Source organism: Dermacentor albipictus, chromosome 9, assembly GCF_038994185.2.
Source record: "Dermacentor albipictus isolate Rhodes 1998 colony chromosome 9, USDA_Dalb.pri_finalv2, whole genome shotgun sequence".
NCBI classification, from domain to species: Eukaryota; Metazoa; Arthropoda; class Arachnida; order Ixodida; family Ixodidae; genus Dermacentor; species Dermacentor albipictus.
In genome coordinates, this window is record NC_091829.1 from 7997974 (window position 1) to 8020322 (window position 22349).

At 44.3% G+C, this 22349-nt stretch overlaps 1 protein-coding gene and 1 long non-coding RNA gene across 3 annotated transcripts in view; one reads left to right on the top strand and one right to left on the bottom strand.

The window, feature by feature from the left end:
• The first annotated feature begins 41 nt into the window (after positions 1–41).
• On the top strand, positions 42–6414 carry LOC139049572 (uncharacterized). The gene is made up of 3 exons (XR_011508406.1): positions 42–405; positions 4608–4803; positions 6220–6414. It is a non-coding gene; the product is annotated as an uncharacterized lncRNA (long non-coding RNA).
• LOC139049569 (protein KRI1 homolog) overlaps positions 2092–22349 on the bottom strand; it is a 50579-nt gene continuing 30321 nt past the window's right edge. For both annotated transcript variants that reach the window (XM_070525113.1, XM_070525112.1), the window contains exons 9-17: positions 18535–18630; positions 17531–17701; positions 15440–15518; positions 12882–13015; positions 11503–11596; positions 8313–8443; positions 8160–8224; positions 6283–6381; positions 2092–2797 (exon numbers count right to left, since the gene is read on the bottom strand). In XM_070525113.1, coding sequence (XP_070381214.1) covers positions 2197–2797; positions 6283–6381; positions 8160–8224; positions 8313–8443; positions 11503–11596; positions 12882–13015; positions 15440–15518; positions 17531–17701; positions 18535–18630 — 1470 coding nt within the window. In that variant the 3' untranslated portion in view covers positions 2092–2196. The remainder of the gene's footprint in view (positions 2798–6282; positions 6382–8159; positions 8225–8312; positions 8444–11502; positions 11597–12881; positions 13016–15439; positions 15519–17530; positions 17702–18534; positions 18631–22349) is intronic.

The window sequence follows — 22349 nt, forward strand, 5'->3', positions numbered from 1 at the left end:
GCGAGGCGCAGTTCGAGCAAGGTGCCAAGCAGCACGGCAACAGCGTGCGCCCATCGACACTTTGGGCCCAGGAAGATTGCGAATGCACGGCTGCACTTCCCTTTACCCCTCCCCAACACAGCAACAGCGAAGTAGGGTCCACTTCCTGCTCTTGCAAAATCGCACCTGAGGAATCCACAGACACAATGGGAGACATGGCCAAAGCTTCAAGAGCACACACTTAAAATATGAATGTTTTCAGAGCATGCAGTTCCTAAACCGGAGGTCTATTGGGCTGTACACATTGCAGCCTTAAAGGTTTCAGTCATTGCAAACTAGACTAGACCTGTAGCAGATGCCCATGTGGCAGCTACAAGGGCACCTGCAAACTTCTCTGAAAGTTCCAGCGATTCAACATGAAAAAGAGTCAGTACTGTTCATCCTCAACTCCAGAGCACCAGTCACTCTACAGGTCCTGTGACTCACACAGTGGCCTTCAAATATAACTTATAGGGCACCTCACCAGGTCTGGCCATTTAGAGGTCACAAGCGCAGAGCATACAATGCGCGCCAACGATCGTGTCTGCAAAGTATTACATCGCTAGGCGGCGCGGAAAGAAATTAAATTTCAAACCGAACGCCGTTTTTCCTTCTAAGCCGGACGGTGACGTAGTCGTGTCCGCAGTGTGACGTCGCTCGTGGCGACACGTGACTTCGAGAATTATTGAAGGCAACATCTGTTATTTGTGTGGTCTGTTGCTTGAATTGACGAATTGAAGTTTAGAGAAATAATAAAACACACAAATGGAATGTCTGCGTGTTTTTTGTTTTACTTCGCACCGAAGCGAGAGATGTACTTCCGCTTTGTCTGCTTGTCTCCGCGGTCGTGCAGTGACGTGCGCAGGTACAGAAACTGCCATTTTCTACCCTGTTCCAGCGCGTGATCACGCTCTGCGATCCGCTTGTTCTGCCTCAGTATTCGTGAAGCACTGAATTATACCGCTAGTCATGTGTGCTTGCGCACAGCGCGCAAAAGCGCGCGCTGCGCGAAACGAGACATCACAATAGCTCGCGCGCAACGCGGGCAAAAAAAGAAAGCAAGAAAAAAATTATTGCGGGGCCCGTGACGTATGCATCACGCGATCCTCGAGGTCCTGTATGGGAGAACGCAGGAAAGGAATTCCGCTAGTGGAGGCTAGACGGGGCGAGTGGAGAAAGAGTCTCGCTCTGCAGTGGAGCCCGCCTGCTGAAATCACGGGTTCGCGGTGCAGAAATATCTCGGCTATCAATGAGCCGATTTGAAAACTGTTTGCGGCAGAACTCTCCCTAGAGGATACATAACTTCCACTGTATAACAAAAATTTGCGATGAAGCCTTTAATAAAACTTCTTGGGCAAGTTGGTGCCATTTCGAAAACGTGATTCTAAGGCACTCGAAAGACACGCAAGGGAGAAACACACAGACACGCGAGCAATCTCTGTGTGTCTTTTAGGCGCCCTAAAATCTTGTTTTTCAAAGTGGCCTTGAAAGTTTTAACAAACAATCTACAGTCTTTATACAGGCCACAGTACAATGTGCTCAAGAGGAAAGTGGAGGAAAACGCTCCTGTAGGCCGAGTCGATTAAGAGAACAAATGAACGTCTCGAAAGGCCAGCAGAGGTGCATGCAAATCTGTCATGTCAGACTAAACTAGATAAGAATGACAAACTCTTCTGGGCTTCAAAATTACAACATATTGTGACCACTTGCTCACGAGTATGCAGGTGTTGTGCCCCTTGCGGTGGCAGCTGCCAGCCTGCTCCTCGCTTTCCCTTTCGTCTCAAGTGCATATATTTTTCAAACGAAATATTAATACACTAAAAGATTACTTAACAAAAAAATCCACTCCATATAACAAACAAATATTGAGGTGGTAGGTCAGAAGCATCGGATATTGTAGAGGGCCTTGTATTGTACAAAGGCAACATCTTCAGGACCATACATTCGTGTGATGAATCCCATTACTACACCTACTTCCTAAAGGGAAGATTATTTATGATGTCATGATGGTCATAAATCATGATGGTCATGATGGTCATAAAAGGCTCCCAACAACAACAAAAAACTAGACAGTTGTAAGAGGTATTTACAGGTTTTATAACCAACATTAAAATCATGCCCTCTGGCATTGATTCTCAAAATAAAGGCTGTCGCCCGACGTTTCCCCAAAGGGCTTCATCAAGAAGTGTCCTTTCTCTTGCCGTATATCAACTGCTTTTTCAGCTTCTTGGGGTTCAGGCCATAGGCTTTAAGCCTGCTGTCCGAAACTTTCAGGGCTGGAACTTGGGTGTTTTGCTGAAGTGGCATTGACTGTTTTGTACCCTTTGGCTTCTTTTTCCTTTTCTTTTTGCTTGCAGACATATCAGGGTTAGCTGTCATTTGTCTACTTCTATCCTTGCTAGCTATGTCTCCGATATTCAACTTCTTATATGTTACGGAGCCTTGGCTGAGCTCAGCAGATAAATTCTGGTCGTTAGACTTGAATTTCTTTGAAAGTTCAGAAGCATCATCATTAACAGCAACGTTTGCATGCTGAGAGTGATTGTTGCTAACTGAGGAAGATTCAGTCTGAGTAGATGTCTTCCTCTTGCGATTCCTTTTGCTTGCTGCAGTCACGTCAGAATTGGAAGCATCATGAGTAACTGCTGCCGACGTAGTGTCTGAGGGTTTCACATGCTCTGCACTTGCAGCACTTTCATGGAGGAGCACAGATTTCTTCTTCTTTCGTCTCCTCTTCTTGCTCGGTTCCTCCAACAGTTTTGTTTCACTTGTCTCAGCACTGAAAGACAATAATCTCGCCTTAAAGCATGATCATTGCACAATATGCAATGCACAGTATGCATTACCATCACAAATGTCAAACCTCCACTTAAAAAAATATTACACATCTAGCCAAAAACATTGCTTAATCACAAATTTTTATGGGGGTTTTATGCTGCAGCAGTATAAAAAATCCGCAGGCTCCTAGAACATATCTAAAAGCCATGACCTAGTCAGAGAGCATTCATGAGTAAAATCCAGAAAGGAATTCGGATGACAATTCTGTGAACAATCAGAACCTGGCATTTTGTATGCTGTAAGCGTAACATGCGACAGTGCACAGGAACATGCAGGAGAAAGCGAAGCTGTGGTGCAGGCTGCGTGTAGAGCTTGAACCTGCCATTGGATGGTGCCGTGAGCACCATCACAAGCAGAAATGAAAGGCTCCCAGTTTTTAATGTTTATACCACCATCATGAAATCTGGTTCTCTAGCACGGTCTAGCAGTAGCATGCAAGGGAATTACCATATTTACTCAAATCTAACGTGCACCTTCTTTCTGATAAAACGGGTCCCAAAATTGCATGCGCGTTAGAATCAAGTACGACCCTAAATCCGCATTCGAAAAATGGCCACCTCGTACGCGCTTCTAGCCTAGCTACTGTAGCTTCCTCCATGTGCATACCTCCATGTTATAATTATAAGAGCTACAATTTCGATTTTTTACTTCTTCTTTTGCAGAAAGTATTGGGCCACAGGACACTTCACTTGCCAGATACTCTTATTACATTCCGATAGCAATTATATGGACACTCCAGGCGCATTCCTGCCGTCACCATCAAATTCCGTACGAAGTCCAAGGGCGACAACATTGTGACTATGCGCCGCATGCTGTATGTGTGAGTGAAAGCGTGGAGAGTGGTGGTGGCATGGGTGAGCCAACGATGGTGGCTGTGCGCAAGCAAGAAAAGTGGGGAGGAAGCCTTCCGTCGTGCACGATAGATCAGAGGCAGCGGAGGGATGGGGGAGGGGGCTTAGGACTTTGTGATTTGTGAATCTATGATTGCGCAACATGTTTATTTGCCCTGTCTGATGCATTATACAGTGACTTTTTCTCAGATATGTAGATTTATTGGAAACTTATACACATATTTAAATATCTTGTTGCGAGGTTTTGTGTATATGTGAGACACTTTCCAGAGACACTTTTTTGCCCTTTATCAAGCTGTACCTTCACATTGTATATTCCATTGTATCTTCGCATTTCTAATGTACGAGGGCGAGTCAAATGAAAGTGAGCCAACCCACCCCGCGCAATAATGGTTCGGTCCATTATCTGCGAGTCGTGTGCATCTCCGATTTACAAAAGTGACACGCAGGTGTGAGGATAAATGTTCTTTAATGCTCTCATGCACTGGGTTGAACGTGGTTGCACGACATAATGAACACTCCAAAAGTTGAACAACGCGGTGTCGCGAGGTTTTTGACAGCTGAAATTGTTTCCCAAAAAAGAAATTAGTCGCCGTATGGCTGCCGTGTACGGTGAACATTGCATTTCATTGGCCACTGTGAAGCGTTGGAGCAAACGGCTCAACGAAGGATGTGAAAGTTGCAAGACGATCCAAGACCGGGTCAAAGCCATTGTGCAATCGCCTCCGACAAAATCGCAAAGGTACATGAGCTGATTAGACTAGAACGGAGGGTAAGCTTCGATGAGCTGGCAGAGCATGTGAGCATCAGTCATGGTTCAGTTCACACCATAATTCATGAACATCTCAGTTATGGGCTCTTGTGTGCGCAATGAATGCCCAAGATTTTGAACCACCGCAGGAGACAGAGAGGTTCGGCGCTGCCTTGGCTCATCTGATCCGGTATCACAATGAGGGTGACGACTTCTTGTCTGCAATTGTGACTGGTGTCAAATCATGGTGCCACTACTACAAGCCTGAAACATGACAGCAAAGCTTAAAATGGAAAAATCCGGACTCACCACCAACAAAGAATGAAAAGGCCATCATTTCTGCCGGTAAAGTGCTGTTTACTTGTCTTTTTCGATTGTCAGGAGCCATTACTTATCGAATTTGATACACCTGGAGAGACTATCAATTGTTTCCGATATTGTGAAATGCTAGATTGGCTGCATGTCGCAACCAAAAACAAACGAGGTGGAAAATTGACGAATGGGGTCATCTTGCTCCACGACAATGCTCGTGCCCCCCCCCCGTTGCTGATGTGGTCAATACAAAACTCGCAATGTTCTAGTGGGAAACGCTGCAACATCCGCCATTCAGACCAGACCTGTCGCCTTTGCGACTTCCACACTTTGGGCAAATGAAAAAACAGCTCAAGGCAACCAGATTCATGTCGGACGATGACGTGAAAGAGTCAGTTACAGACTTTTTGAAGCAGCAACCCAAGGAGTTTTATGAGACGTGAATTGCGCGACTCGCTAGTCAGTGGCACAAATGTAAAAACGCTCATGGAGACTTTATTTTAAAGAATACCCTGTTTGTCACATATTTGCATTGGTTCACTTTCATTTGATTTGTCCTTGTATATTTTGCAGAACTCCTGCTTTTTATATGTGCTCTCTGTTGCAAGTAGAATTTCAGAGCAATTACAATACATGACCGGTGACAGCTGCTCCTACACAATACATTGGAACAAGACAGCGTCATTGAGATTTTTTTCTTGCTGTTGCATATGTACAAAAATGTAAACAAGGTTCTTGAATGACAAAGCTTCATTAAATATCTGTTGTGGCCTTTAAATTTTTCATACTATCAGCGGCATGCACTGCTTTGCTGGTTTCGAACTGATATAGTTCTAAAATTCATGTGATATTTTGCTTACTTTAAATAGACAAAAAACATGGAAGCATTGACATCAGTTATTTCGGGCACAAGTTTTAGGACACACGAGTATATTCTTTTATGAAAAAATACGTCTTACTTGTCTTGACAGAATGTAGCGCTCAAGAATTAATTTGCAGCATCTGTGGCAATGGCACTGCAGGTATTATTTAGATGTTCCATCCTTCGACAAATTCTATAAGAAGGAGGCCGAGCTCCAACGTGAGCCTCCTCCACCCCTCGAACAAAATTTTTGGCTACGCCACTGGTTGTACTGTATATGCCACTGAAGCAAAAAGCTGCAGTGCTAGTATCTGTACAATTATCTGATTAGCAGCCTCTAAACAACACTTTAGCAGACAATGCATGAACCCGGTGGTTAGTGGCTATAACAAAAGACCCAGCTCGTCGCCTCAGCTTTTTCAGTGCGCTGCGGACAGCCACGGGTGCCACCTAATATTTAAAGGTCAAGCTGAGGAGCCACACATTCTAGGTCATGCATTAATTCTAGTGAACAGTAATGGCGGCATTTTAAAAAATTTAGAACATACAAAATGAGGATTCTTACACTGCGCAAAATTTCATTGCAGGTGGCCTTTACCTCAAGTTATTCAAAGAGCAAGGACAAACTGTTTCAGCAACACTGTACTCACGGTTCAGTGTACAAGCTGGGGAAGATCTTTCGCTTCAGTGCATCGTTGGTGGCTCGCCTCTGGAATGTGTGTAGATCCTGCATCTCTTCATTTTCAGTCCTAGCCAGAAAGAATAAACTGATTACTCACCAACACATTACACCATATCACACTGCATAAATACAGCACTCTTCAATGGCATTGCCAGTGATGTGGCATATTGTTTAGCTGCATTGTGGGGGAAGTATCAAGAGCTTCAAAGTGACAGAAAACAAACAGTATGGACGGCACAGATAAAGATCAGCTTTGTGAGGGTTCAAGTCAATTTTCATTCAAGAACAGCGTGTCATAAGTTTCAAATTAACTTTGCAAGTGACAAGACTAAATTTCAAGCTATGACACACCAGCTAGCCCTAACTGCTGCTGTGATCATGGAGCATATGTTGTGGGGTGTGTTCCAACTTTGGCCAGCAGCAGAGACAGTTTACATAGACAGCTAAGGATGCAGCTAATACCTGTGTCACACGGGCATATTTGGAAGGCCTTCCAGTCGACGGCCTTCGAAACGCCACAACTCTATCGACTCAAAGGAGTTGTCGCGCTGCTACACGGCACTTTTGAAAGGCCGTTGAGTGGTTCAGGCGTTTCTCGCAAAATTGTGTGGCGCTGCGGATCTTTATTTTCGTTTTCATGTCACGAAAAGTTAAACAACATTAAAACCTCTTAAAAGCACTGTAATTTCTTTTATGTTTGTTTATATAATAAGATAATTTGTTTATACATCGCCATACATATATGTTTAGTTTTTAAGTTGTTGAGTAGCGAAACTGCGGCAACGTTTCCGCCGCTCGATGCGGCTGCCGTTTTGGTGTGTGTTCGCACATGTCAAGCGGCAAAAATACTTTATTGAATAATTAATAACACTCATACAAAGTATATTTAGAGCATTTTGGTTTGATTTGTTCTTTCTAACTGTGAGTACGAGCACACTGTTAACGAGAGGGCATGTTCGCGCTATTTCCGTTTCCGTTGCTCAAAGGCCATCGAGATTTCGATAGAGTTGTAAGGTGCTCCGTTGACTCGATAGACTATTGACTCGGCGGCCTTCGAAACCGCCCGTGTAGCAGCTGGAACTTGACCTTTGAGTCAAATGACTATCGGTTGGAAGGCCTTCCAAACGCCCGTGTGACACGGGTATAAGTTATATTAACTCTATGCAGAAGGCAGCTTCGAGCCCAAGTTATGGAACATGTCTTGAACCATCCGGAAGACTCCTACGCGATGAGATGCCATCTGGCGGCAACAAGAAAATTTCGAGAAAAACGCACATTATCTACATCTGCAAACCTATGAAAAACACTATGTGACTTAAATTAAGTGCATAAGAAAGCGTGACTACATTTTTTTGTGTGCAGACAACCTCCCCATTGAGTTACCAAGCATCTTGCTCTGCTACCTTGGACAGGAAAGTAGCCTGCATCAGGTTTTACTTCGATGCATTCTGCAGCAAGCTATTTTCTTTGACATCTTCATCAGAAGTGGAATGAGATGTTAGATGGCGACTGTCTGCTTAGTTGTGCAAGGTGAGTATTGGAACACAGCTATGCTCAGAAGCTCATGGGCCTTATGTAATGAAATTTTTACCTCCAATTATATTAATTTCCTGTCATATGTAGTATTGAGTGGCCAACCCTGGCTGAGAAATACTGGTGCACGGGTTGTTTTATTTCTCCATATAAGGAATGGTGTTTGGGCTTTAAGCTAAGGTTAAGATGTGCATGATGCACAGGCAAATCTGGAGATTCTAAGCAAAAATCTGAATTCCCTATTTGTAACTCTTCAGCAGGAACACCAGCACCAAAATAATGTCACTCATGTCAGGAATGCCTGGACCTCACCTGTGCTGGCAGGTTTTCTTCACAGAACACCATCGATTCAGCTCCTTGTCTTTTGCCGAAAGAATCTGCACCAAAGCATTTGACTGCACTTTAGCAAGAGCTACACCAAAACATGGCGAGCCAGGAAGTCAGGAAAGCGATGAATGTCTGTACCTCTTCTGTAGTCAAGCCAAAATCATTAGGGACAACAGAGCGGTACCGAAAACGAGTCGGCATTCCACCAACGATGTCTTCAAAGTCCAACTTGTAGTACTCGTCAAAGTATTCCTCAAATGACTTGCTAGCTGCAATGAAGGAAAACGAAAGTAATTTTGAGTGCCTAGTTCATTTCAGTCAACATTAAGCAAAGCTACAATCTAACAAAAGCACTCCATCAATCGGATCAAAGGACCAGTATTCAAACGAAGGGTGAGAAAGGAAAAATTATTAAAATTAAATTATGGGGTTTTACGTGCCAAAACCACTTTCTGATTATGAGGCACGCCATAGTGGGGGACTCCGGAAATTTCGACCACCTGGGGTTCTTTAACGTGCACCTAAATCTAAGTACACGGGTGTTTTTGCATTTCGCCTCCATCGAAATGCGGCCGCCGCGGCCGGGATTCGATCCCGCGACCTCGTGCTCAGCAGCCTAACACCATAGCCACTGAGCAACCACGGCGGGTAAAGGACAAATTATGTTTGAACCCATTGGAGTGTGTAGCATGTACCACACTATCAATCTTCTTCCTTACTTCTTTTTTTTTTTCCTTTTCAAAAATTTCAACAAGCACAGCTGAATTACATTCAGTGCAACAAATATTATAGACATAGTATGTAGAACATATACATCCTTCGCATGCACGGTGGTACTCATGCAGAATTGACTTTGTGTCCTGCCACAGTTTAGGTTTTGACATTGGCTCAAGAGAGAGATAAATGGGATGTGAAAGGCAGGGAGGTTAACTGGATAAGATTCTGGTTTTCTACCATGCACTGGGGGTAGGGTAAATAAAAGATTTAAAGAACAGCGAAGAGAAAAGGCAAAGAAATGAAGAAAAAAAAAGAAGGTAGGGAAGGTCGTGAACATCCATGAGAATTAGTCTCTCCAATAGGCCACTCGAATGTAAAAATTTCATGAGTGCCTTCACTGCCTCGTAGTGTAACGAATGTATAGGTCGGTGCTGACATTGGCTCTAGGTTGTCCATGGAGCCAGTTCTCAGTTGATTTTTCAAGCAAAAGATGTAGGGGTCACAATCTTTTAAAGGTGATCAGTCAATCACAATGTCTGCTGTGGTGTGAAAGTGTCAGGTGTGTCTAGCAATCAAAATGATTTGATGAGCTTGGCGTCACTGAAACAAAAGGTAGCAAGTGGACAACTACCTCGTGGTACAGAAGCTGCCTCTTGAAAGCTATGAAGTCCAAAACATATTTTTGCAAAAATGACAGACATAGATATCAGTGATCCATGTTGATGCAGCTGTAGTAGGAAAGAAGTCAAGAGGACAGCTCTAGTAGCAATGACAGATAGCTCCAATACCACTGGGAGTGACAAATTACACCAGAACACGCACAATAGAACCTCATAGATACATCCCCATTACAGTACATACATTCTTCCAGCACCAACTTTCACAACCGAGAACACCTGCCTACCTTCGAGCCTACCTGCCGCAGCTTCCTCCATATGCTGCAGTACGTCTGCTTAGGCAATGCTTCCATTGGCTTAGGTTATTGCACTGTCCATCATCATCCCATTTTCTGCATTTCTGCATGAAAGTGCCGACTGCAAAGACATGCCGAGCTCATCACGATGCGGAGACGGATGGAAATCGGGCCGCATCACGGGCGTTCGGGGTTCCCGAAACTTCCGTGCGGGACTGGCGCAAACAGGAGAGGTGTTCTACACCGGTGGCTGCTACATACAGCGGGGCCGCGCAGCCCCTATCTTGAAAGCAATTTGCGACGAAGACAAGAGTCTACACACCTAGGTGCACTGCGCTGTGTTCTCGTCACTTAGTTCACGTTGAATTTTCTCGCTCCTCACTTCCACTCACTTCCTCACTTTCACTCCGCACTTCCTCACTCCCGCATTTTGATAGAGTTTTCGCGGTCATTGAGCGAGACGTGTTCATGTTTGCTTGTGCGCACATGACGCCATGCTTGTTAATTTAGTTAGTAAGCAAATGTTTAAAAGTTTATAGGGTCATTAAAACTACTATCCTTACTTTTCGTATAGCTGTCTACTAATTTGCTATCGTAATCGATGCTTTGCCTTTTGGGCAAAACTGCAATTTTTATTTATCACAACTTTAGTGCATTAGGAGTAAATCTGATTTTTCCAAATGAGAGAAAGTTGTACTTCTGTATGAAAGAATGAGGTGTGTGGTACTGTAAAGGACTTTTCTTTTAGGTCACGGAAAACGGGTGCGCGTTACAATCGAGTGTGTTTTTTTTTCCTTGTTTTATTGGTCTCGGAAAACGGGTGCACATTACAATCAAGGGCGCGTTAAATTCGAGCAAATATGGTACGTTTTCTGGCCGCTAGACCCCATGTGAACAAGAAAAGACACAAGCGCGATTGAGAACAGTGTATAGCCGCCCGTCTCATGTAAAAATGGTGGCACACTCAGTTTCTTATTCTGGTGCCAACAAATCTCTGCGTGGGTTGTCGCATGCCGCATTTACAGATATCACTGCCAAACCTACTGCGATATACATCTTCACCTATCTGTTTTACAGCACGTAGTGCGTAGTGCTATTTATAGTGTACTGCATGCTTTTACTGGCGATAATCCAAACACACCGCTGTTCCTTGCCCACAGGCAGCGCGATGTGGACATCACGTTTCACTTCAGTGGCACCTGGCATCGCCCACCAGCTCGATTTCGTTTCGGTTTTCGGTCACCGTCTTAAAACACAATGCAATAGGAAAAGAAAGCGTCTCGGGCCGCCGGAGCACCACCAGCTCAAGACGCATTGGTGCCTTGTGCTTCAATGATCCACACGACACTTCACATTACGTAGATGCTAACAAAAGTTGAGTCTGTCAATTTTTTTTAGTTATTTTGGATCACAAGTTTTCCCGGTTAGCACAGTTTTTGTCTCTCAATTTTTTCTAAAACGTATGAACGAGGTTCTACTGTATATTTCTGCAACAGGTTGCAGCACGGCATGCACCTTTGACAAGAAATAATTTTGTCACTCATGACTTGCACTTCAAAAGCGTCCTTTTGTCTTTCTGCATGCTTTCTAAAAAAATTATGGAAGGGCATTGAAGTCTTATACTATTCAGAGTTGACTTGTACACGACAATGCACAGCATCCCTCGCAAAGCACTGCAGCAACATTGAGACTGCTTACATGGATCAAACACTGGCTTTTTCCTGCTCACAACCTTGGCAAAATGAGACTTCTTCCGACGCTTGCCTTTCTTTTCACCCATCAAATCAGAATCCTGAAATAATTATAAAATGAACGAAAGTGAATAACATTCTATATAGGGAGCTAAGACCTACTAAGCACTCAATTATGCACTTTAGCTCAAAGCACCAACAAAACAGCTTGCACTGCTATATCACAGTTCACACTCATATGATTTACAAAACATTTGATTTGAATTAAACAGGGCGTGTAATTTACAGGCCAAGGTGGTAATTACCAGCTCGCACATGGTAATTAACACCTTGGTGCTTATTAAATTTATTTTTCTGCTGTAAATTAACAGCACTTTTGCTGCCTGCTGCAGATTTCAGGAGTCATCAGTGACAACTGACTTGGGCTGCTACTTATGTTCAATATACTCTAAATGCCAAGCTTACAATGATGCAGCCTTGCAATAAAAACAGAGGCACAGTTTCCCCTAACAGCAATGTTAAACTGGCACTTTTAAATCTAGCCCTGAGCCAGCAATGTCATATCCCAATCATGAGCTCTAACAAAATATTATCATGCACAATGTAACAACCCTGGCAGATTGAAATTTAGGCCTTGATAACAAGCATGCAACCTGCTGTCAATGCTTCGTTCTCCCCATGGCTTCTTTAACAAGCACTTTGGCACCACGGATATGCAGTGGGGAAGAGGTAAAAAGTGGCAGCACTCCATATGTGCCATGTCTACCGCCCAATCCCCAATGCAAATACTGATGTATCCAAGATGCATCCTGCAAATTTTCTGCTTTAGTTTACCGACCCATGTACAGTGTTTACCTTTTCCCGGTTACTATTTTTCACCACCAAACCACTGTTACAAAGTTATCACTTAGTGCAAGACATAACTTCGTGTATCAGAACTTTCCCTAATATTAATGGCGATTCTATAGCAAAACTACCTCGTCTAATCAGATTGCCTAATCAGATTGTCTAATCAGATCAGTGTGCAAAGCGAATAATAGTGTACATTCTATGACATACGCGAGAACCCACGAATGCACTCGAACTTCCTACAATGAGCCATGTTATAATCAGCCAATGCACTGAACCCATAGATAAGATTTTGACAGCCCAGGATTGTGATTGCCGCTATCTTTGTTTAGAGTGAAACATGTTTTACTGGGCACAAGTTCGCCAAACGAAGAATTGTATTTGTGACTCACACTTTTGGCACTGTCTGGTTCTTCAGTCACTACAACGTGACAATAATGTGAACACACTGCTCTAACAATGCACTGGAAACATATGTCACACAGGGCTTCTTTCTACAAAAAAGACAACAGAAGTAGGAGATAAATAAAGACTCACATTTTCGTCTTCACCAGTGCCACCTTCATAGCCAGGATAGTCGTATCCACAGTTTTCTGTCCAGTCTTCATTTTCACCACCTTCCTCGTTACCCTCCTCGCCTTCACACCCTTGCCACTGGTCCCAGTCTTCCACTGCAGCACACCACAATTCAACAGGTCAACACGACGCTGTTAGAGTACCTTGATGTAAACTAATTTCAGAGAAGCCTTCGACTGAAATATTTTTTCTTGCCAAACATGCAGCAAGTGTTGCCCTCAATAGATGAGCTCCCCATGAGAACTTGACGGCAGCCTAATGTTTATTCGACGATAAAATTTGAGGATTCATGCAAGGTCAAAGCACATGCTATTGTATGTGCAATTGGACATGCTTTGCATTTCGTCATATGTTCGATGAATTTTTGCATCGCGATTGCTTTAATATATTTTTTTGCAGTGCACTATATCCAGAAATGCACACTCAGCACAGAAGTTTTAATTCAGAAAGTGGCAAGAGATTACACAATTCAGAATTGCCTGTAGGTATACACTGCAGGTCCTTCCTGATCTACTTGCAATTATAGAACAGTGCAACAAGACAGGACAGCACATGAAGAAAGACAGTGCTGTTTTTTCTTGTTTTTTTTTCTGGTTTTCTGTCTTGTTACGCTGTTTTATAATTCGAAGCCCCATATTTATTTTAATCTAGACTGATATATATTTTCTTTAATAATCCTATACCAACCTTTAGGGTCGGCTTGTATTCCAGGTTTTCGAAGTACGCACCAGTTTTTAATTGAAACTGATAAATATGGCACATAGCTAGCACCATCTAGAAAGTCAGTATTGCAGCCGCTACTAGCCGCACCAGTAGCCAACTGAAGTACACGAGCAACGTCACCATTTTTACCTGTGTCGTATCGGAGCTGGTTTTTTTGGTCTATGTTATTAACGTGTGGTGTGGTGTTATCGTAATGGCACAAAACAGGTGATAGTGGTGCTTTCAAACGAGAAGTTGTGCTAGGTGCAGAGGCATCGTCAAACTTTCAAGCCGGGCGGGAATTCGGCACCAATGAGGAAGACGTCCGTCGTTGGAGGAGATGCAATGGGAGATGCTTTTTGCATGTGTTGCAATGAAGATGGCATTTACTGTTCGAAGGTAGTGCACTGTTTGAAGATGACAGTAATTTATTTCAAAACTGCCAGTCTCTCTCCGAGAATATAGCAGGTGGGCGTACAGATTGTACATGCAGGTATAATAATACCTCAGCACCACATGGCCAAACAAAAACAGGAATCCAATGCAGTGACAGTCATCACAAAGGCATAAGAGCTAAAGGTACACACAATGACTTTCCTTAATAATTAGGAATAGATGCTGAGCTGAAATTGAGGAATAATGAATAAATAGGGAAGGTAGCGGCGAGGCTAGCAGCAATGATGACGTAGAATGAGCTCGGCATGTTCATTGTGCAATAAATGCTGTTTTCATTTTGTGAATGCAGTCTTCGCTTTTTTGTTCGACCTACATTCGAGGTAAGTTTTTTTTATTCTTTTGCTGGCTTTGGACTTTTGAGGGTCGGCTTAGAATTGTGGCCAGCAACATTTAACACTTGAACTCTCTCGAGTGAAGCTACTTTTGCAGGCTTTGCATATTTATTCACTTCGTGCAACAAAAGTCTTATTTTCCTTTGCTGCCACGGAAGGCTAGCAGCGACGATGGCGGCCTCAAACTCGCTTGAGCTACGAGCCAGCATTTCCATCAGTCCCCTCTTTCCAGCAAACACCTGCATGAGGATGACATAATGTGCAGCATCTGCCACTGTCGGGCCTGAACTACCAATACTTTTGCTTTCCATTTTGTCCTCATCACTGTCGTTAGGCGACACTTCGGAAATAACAGAGGCAACAATGGCGAAAAGTTGAACCTCGAAAAGTTTAACCTCGCAGCCAACGTATTTTCGTGGTCACAGCAGCACTGCCGAGCAACTTCTCCTTCGCATTCCAGATGCCACCCACCGTAGTCAATGCTAGATCCTCTCGCATGCCAGCACAGACTTCTTCGTGCCATGTTCAATAGCACAAACAATGTCCAGTTTTTCTGCTATGCTGAGCACCCAGTTTTTGCCCTAGCTTACACGATGCCACAACACATGCCACAACACTCTCCCACTCAGGCATGGCGCCGAAAAGATGTTGATGTGGCCTTATCCTTCCAAGCGCCCTCTGCGTTCACACTTAGAGACCATTTTGATCGCCGAGGCTCGTTGTTCTGCCGGGCCACCGTACTGCTGTGATTTAACACTATGTGTTAACCGATGCGTATGCAATAAGGTGGTACGGTTTATGCGGATACAAAACGCATTATGCTCAAGGGCTGCTGAGTCGGGGATTTGACTTTACTGCTTTAAAAACAAAACTGCTGTTTAAGTGGGTACAGTTTAACGCTGTTTTACTGTACATGATTTACGTGTAAAATCAGCACTTTACCTCGAGAGCAAGTGCAAATGCAAGCAGACATGATGAACTTGAGTATTGTCAACATTCACGCCAATGCACTGTAGCTGGCTCACTCACATCCCAATTCCTCATCCAAGGGGTCTTCTGGCTTCAACTCCTCAGCATCTTGCTCGTAGTACTCACTGTTAAATATTGTCTGGACACAAAAAGGAGAAAACACTTCCTTAAACACTTCTTCATGACTAAAAAATCCTTTGTCCCCAACTGATTTGCACTGTGGCATGCCACAGTGCAATGGTTGAATAGACATGAAGTAGTGACCCCTTCTCAAATGTGCCACACTGTAACCTTGACAGAGGTTACAGTGTGGTATCACTGTGTGTACAGTGTGACAGAGGTATCACTTCGAAGGATACTTTCTCTTTTGTGATGTGACACTTCACTTAAGCAAGATGTGTTCTGGCCCCTGGCTTACTGTAGAACTGTAGCTGGTCAAAATTATTCGTAAGCCTTCATCTTTGATGTCTGTCATAGTCCGCAAACCAAGGTGTCAAACCCGAACAATTGCTCATGAATATTGCCAGCAATTTCCTAACATCTCCTGAACATCTCGAGGATTCGAACATCCTAAAAAATAAATGCATGCGCTTTACTGCCCCAAAAGCTGAAATTGTTACAGGCACGCCCAACGTAGCTCTGAAGGCCTGCCAGTAGGTTTATTAGGTGTACAGTAGCTTCTACTTGGACAAAGAATGGCAGGTTCTGGCTAGTACAATTAATGAATACATACCATGTCCCGTGACACTTGCCCCTCTACACTCTTGTTACGCTTCACCGCAACACATTGCTTACGCTTGACCACATAACAACATTGTATTGCGGCAAAGCTCAATTTCTGAAATCAACAATATATGCAAAGTGGCATGCTATCTGCGCTTCGAAGCCATTGGTCAGGAATAAAAAGGTGGAGTCGGTGCCCTCTCTGACAGTGGCAAATTCTTTCAATGAATATAATGGCACCGAACAGTGAGAAGCTTGGCAGCAAACGTCTGAAGCAGCTAGGCCTAGGGTTCCCGCGGTGGTTGCTATTAGCAAATCGGCGTGCAAGAGCACCAGTTCGAGGCTTTGACAGTATAATCCAAATGGCAGTGGCTCTGACTAATGCCGTTTCAGACCTGCAGTCACAGTGAAAAAGTCATAAAAATCAAACGGCAAAAAGTTTTGTGTCCGAAATTCCAGACGATCTTATGCACTCACTCGATGAGGTACATGGCGGTTCCGCAAAGGTGTTCGAATTATCAAGCATGCCCCCAAAACCGTCGACTGCAATTACACATAAAAGGCATTCATTATGGCACGTGCTTCTATTCATGCCAACAATACAAAAAAAATTATGGCGTTTTACGTGCCAAAACCACTTTCTGATTATGAGGCACGCCGTAGTGGAGGACTCCGGAAATTTCGACCACCTGGGGTTCTTTAACGTGCACCTAAATCTAAATACACGGGTATTTTCGCATTTCCCCTCCATTGAAATGCGGCCGCCGTGGCCGGGATTCGATCCCGCGACCTTGTGCTCAGCAGCCCAACACCATAGCCACTGAGCAACCACGGCGGGTGCCAACAATACAAGGGCAGAACCAGAGGCCACAGTGGCAACAAGATAATGAAGCACAGGACGCGAGGGAAAAAGAGTTAAAGAGGTTCTAGAACACTCGCAGAGCCCTGTCTACTTTTCATTCTTTTGCACTTCAGCTAGGGAGTGCTACACCGCTAAATACAGCCACCCTGGCCATTCCCACAGCAGCAACGACAGCAGGGAAAGGCCATGCACGTGACAGCCACTTGCTGGAAGCGCTGAAAAGTCCAGTGCTATAAGTGCAAAAATTACAAGAAACTGCGTGGGAGATGTCATCGTGTGGTGTGTAAAATGTGAATTGCTGCACCCTTTTTCCAAGAACGAATCTGCTCACTGTTCATGGCCACTGCTGGAGTGCAGATGCTGAAGTCATTCTGGTGCAGCGTGGGGCAGGAATCGGAAGTGTTTGTATCAAAATGGCGCAATTGGGTCAGGAGTTCCACCCTTGCTAATAAGCATCCACCTTCCTAATGGACATAAAGCTGCATAACATGCTATTGACCAATGTCAAAAGCACAAATCTCCATACCGCTCATTGCGTTGTCAATACTGTCCCTGTATGTACTTACATTCATGCGTCGGTCGTACTCCTGAGGGTCAAAATCTCCCTCAATATCGGCATCCGCAAAGCCAAGCTGGTCATTTCCCGTGACTTCCTTGAGCTTCTGAAGTTTCTCGAGGATTTCTTTCTTCTTCAGTGCCTTTAACCGATTGATTTCTTCCTTCTTTTGTTCTTTCTCCTGAAAGCACAGAAATGAATGCACCAGCAATATGCATTAGTAAATGCCGAATGGCAAGATGCGTGGCAGAGCAATGTCACCTCCAGTAGCTTGTCGGTAAATCACTGCTACGAATAATAGAGATTTAGGTTAGGGGACACAAGTGGCTTGCATACGTAAAAACTAGGGGGCGACGGTACTACGCATGCACACACCCCTACGTAGGGGTCCCTAGTCCCTAGCCACTTGCATCCTCCAATCTAAAACTAATTTTGTCGCATTGTAGTGACGGTGCAAAATTAGAAATAGAGAAAATAGTTAAGGACTTCTTATTGGGCAACTTGTACCCAGACAGGCAAGCAACACTCAATTTTGAAGATGGTAGCAAGCACAATTATCGGTTGCGAAATCTGACCTCATGAATCAAGCCAGTCCAATATATATACACAAGTCGCACTACATTATCGGGCAATTACTGGCACTCATGTAGATTAGAGAATGTGCAACACCATTTGTGTGTGATAAACAATTTAATTAAACATGTCTTTTTGGTGTCAAATTTGTGACAATGTTCGCAAGATTTTGGACACAGAGAGTGCCTCATACCCAAAAGCAATGACATGATAGTAACAGTGCCCATTTGGTAAAGTGGTCATTCGGCAAAAAGTATAACGATGTGTTGCAATATTCAACGGAGTTGCAATTTGGGCTGGTAGGTACTTCATGGATCGTTGTGTTGTCGTGCTAGTACAATAACAAAGAAACACAGATTCTAGAAACTTGAGCAGCATCTACCACTGTTCACAACTGCACGCTGCAGCTGGTGCCGGTAGACAGGTAAAGTGTCAGCTCACCTGTAGTTTTCTTTCCTTCACTTCCTGCCTTTTGACTTTTCGGCGATCATCTTTTCGTCGCATGGAATCCTGCATTGTTCTGGGGTACTTCTTGATCTGCAAAAAAAGAATGGATTGCCCACGGTCAAATTACTTTTATTTAGGTTGTATGTTTTTAAATTGAGGGGCTAAAATTATGCCATAATGGAGGAGTCCTGCTTAACTCTAACTACCAGGTGACATTTTGGCCAGGAATTGCATCTGCGGCCTAGTGTTCGCCAATAGTGTACCAGAATGGTGCATTGTAAAAGAAGCAAAGATACGCCTGCTGACATGTGGGTGGTCTCAGAATGTAAAAACTACAAATGCATTGACAGGCTCAAAAACTGTGTTGGGCACTGAGCTTTTTTTTAACAGCTATGCTATCAATTTTCTGATCTGCCATTATGTATGGTTTTCTGCTACCCTCAACTATGTTTCCGTCTCCTTCGTATCACTTTGTTACTTTAAAAGATAATTTGTTAATACTGCACACCCTGCCCAAGGCCATTTCTTCATTTCAGTTAGAGTATGCAATTCAACTCTTTTTTTCTCAAGCTCACGCTTCTTTCTTTTCAATTTCTACAATATTACACTTATCATATTCCTATCCATTTAATTTTCACTACAAGAGAGGAGGAAAAAATACATTATTTTGCACAGTAAAAGGCTTTTAGTCCAAGACTTAAGCCTTTGTCTAGCATCAGGCTTTATTAGGCTGGCAACTTGTGTGACTGCGAGTAATACAGCAATCACTCCCTGCTCAGAGCACACCTTGTCCAGCTGGCAGTATGGTGGTGGGACAGTGCCCACCACATTTGCACCTTACTTAGACTCAAGGGTGCCTTGAGCTGAAAGCTGAGGCCAGCTGCACTGTGGGTTCTGCTCGTTGATGTTTCTCCTTTCTTAATTTGTCCCCGATTCCGAAGGTTAAGAAAGCACGCAATGAAAGAATGTCTAATATAAACATAAATATTCAGTGCACTTTCAGCCAAAACTTTATTCTGAGATATTAGTACTACTACTCTCCTCTTCCTACTGGTACCTAACATACAATCGAATCTCGATAATTCAAACTCGAAGGGACCTGGAAGTTTGTTCAAATTGAAGTTTGAATTAAAAGGAGGACCTGTTCTTGAAGTACTCGTGTACCATAGCACAATGTACACAGCGAGTGAGGACAACGAAACTGCTCACGTTGACCAATGCTCCTCCCGATAACATTAGGGAGCGAGTAAGCTGGCGCCGAGCCGGTGCAGAGGCGGGCACGCGCAGAGACATCGAAGGTGAGGGAGTTGCGAGATAGTTGAGAGGCAGGGTGAGGGAAGAACAGTTGCGAGGAGGGGTGGGAGGGAAGTGGATTTGCTTTCCCGCCAGCCTGATGGATGGCATTCATTACATCTGCCACCTAAGCCCCCTTACTGACATCTAAAGGTGGAACCACATGGCGCCATTTCATATGCGATTGACGCGCAGATGATGGGACGTGCGCGTCATTTTGACGTGTGCCCAGCATGATCCATCACGAAATCGTGCCGCCGCGTACTGCTGCTCGGAGTAGAAAAAAATGCGTCGCGAGGCACATCCGCCAACAAGTGTTCAGATAAGTCACGTGGATTTTGGTCACGTGGAATTTTGGTTTTGCCACCAGATGGCCCTGCTCTCTGCACATCTCAAGGGGCTTTATGCATCTCGACGGAACCTCACTGGCATTTTTTTTTTCTCGGCAGAACTGGCACGTGCGTCGAAGGAAACACGTGCGATGACGATGTGGAAGGTACATAGTCGCAGTTTCGCACACAATTCTACAATCTTGCTGTTTGAAATGAAGCTTGATAAGTACACTTTGGAAAAAATGTCGCTGTCTAATTACCTGAGGACTGTTTTTATTGTAACGTTCTGTAAGTTTAATGGCATATAATATATGCAGTAAAAAAGACAATTCATGTCGTTGGGAGTTAGGTTGTCTGGCAACGCAGAAAACGCGGCGCAAGAGCGCCGCTCCTACGGGTGCTCGCACGTTGGCGGCAACGGGCGTTTGCTGCGCATAGCCATGCGGTTCCAGCTTAAGACTGCCACAGTGAAGTTGCCGAGGCTGGACTGGGCCTCTGCCGCTGCTTCCATCTGCGTGCTCGCGTGTTCACATGCTTTTTCCTCCACTGAGAGATCAGCACTGCAGTTGCGTTCTTCATCCTGCATTCTTAACGCGTAATGTCTTATGAAGATGACGAAGTCGTTGCCACTGATCATAACCATGTTGGTGGGCTCCTTTCTGTTATGGCATCGCCGCATCCAAAAAGAGAATGACGTACTGGGTGTCACCTTCGCGTCCTTGTATTCAGGGTCCGTCTTGTACTGAATCGGATGTGGCACATTGTCTCTGACAACCTTTCTATCGGGACGTCTCGGTTTAGAGCCACCATTATAAAAAAAAGTCACAGTTCCGCTTGAAAGGCGAAGCATTGATTGCAATAGCAAATTAGTGGACAACTATATGAAGCAAGGAGAGTGGCTTTATTGGCCGTATAAACTCGTAAACATCTGCTTACTAACTAAATTAACAAGCATGGTGTCACGCATGTACTAGCAAACATGAACACATCTTACTCAATGACCGCGGAAGCACACTATCAAAACGCTGGCATGAGGAAACACGGCGGCAGCAGCAACTAGCAAAGTGAGATTGGTGCTGTCTATTGCTAACGAAAAGCGAGTGCTGAGAACACATAGCACGCACAAATGTACGAGCCACCAACGCACCTACACTCTGCCCCCAACACAGATCGCTCTCAAGATATGGCTGCATGACTGGGTGCACCTGCCACATGCGCAGCTGCAGCCAGAACAGAACGTCAACCTCCCCGGTGCCTCACAACGTTGGGTGCCTCACATATGACGGTACACAGTGCCCTTCCCCGCTCCATCTCTTACGCGTGGGCAATATTGAGCCATGATCATCGGCTCCCCTCGCAGGCTTTCACTCACACATACAGCCTAGGGTGCACGGTGACGGTGTTATTGCACGTGAACTTTATACGGAACCTTGCGTGCAGCATTGAGGCATATGTCTTAAGCTTTTCCCCTATGGCAGGGTCAGAGCAATGCTGGTCCGAGGCACCACTGCGTGATTTGGCGCGCTGCTGAGAGCATTGTCGGAGCACAGTATGTTCGAATTAACCATCGCAAATGCTTGCGCACTCAAATTACCGGGCGTTTTCACCCATTGACATTCATGTAACTTTGAGGGGACCACAGCATCAGTTTGAATACACTGCAATTCCAAATTAAGAGTGTTCGAATTAACGAGATTCGACGGTATATTAGACACCTGTAAAATAACAGTACCTTTCTGGCATTATAGTACCTAGTATACTGTGCTGGTATCAATTTGGCTCATTAAAGGCCAACTGCAATGAAAATAATGGACCGCGTAAAAAGCCTCGTTTAAGATAATTTAGACATACAGTAGCCTCTGTAGAAAATATGCTTGAAATGTGAGTGGGTGCTTCACAAAACGCTTGCAAAAATCAATGTTTTTCATGCTGAAACTGAGAAAAAAAAAAAAAAAAAACGGTCGCCAGGTCGCCAGAGGTTACATACTACAGTAAAAGCTCGTTAATTTGAATTCCACGGGCATGCCACGAAAACTATAATTATACAAAATTCGAACTAATGAAAGTCGGAAGAAAATCGCTCAGTTAAGGTGCGTACATAGCCCAACGTAGCGCGAATGCGAGCACGCACGCTACGTCACGTTGGCAAGGACGTCTATAGTTCGGAGCACGGATGCATCCAAC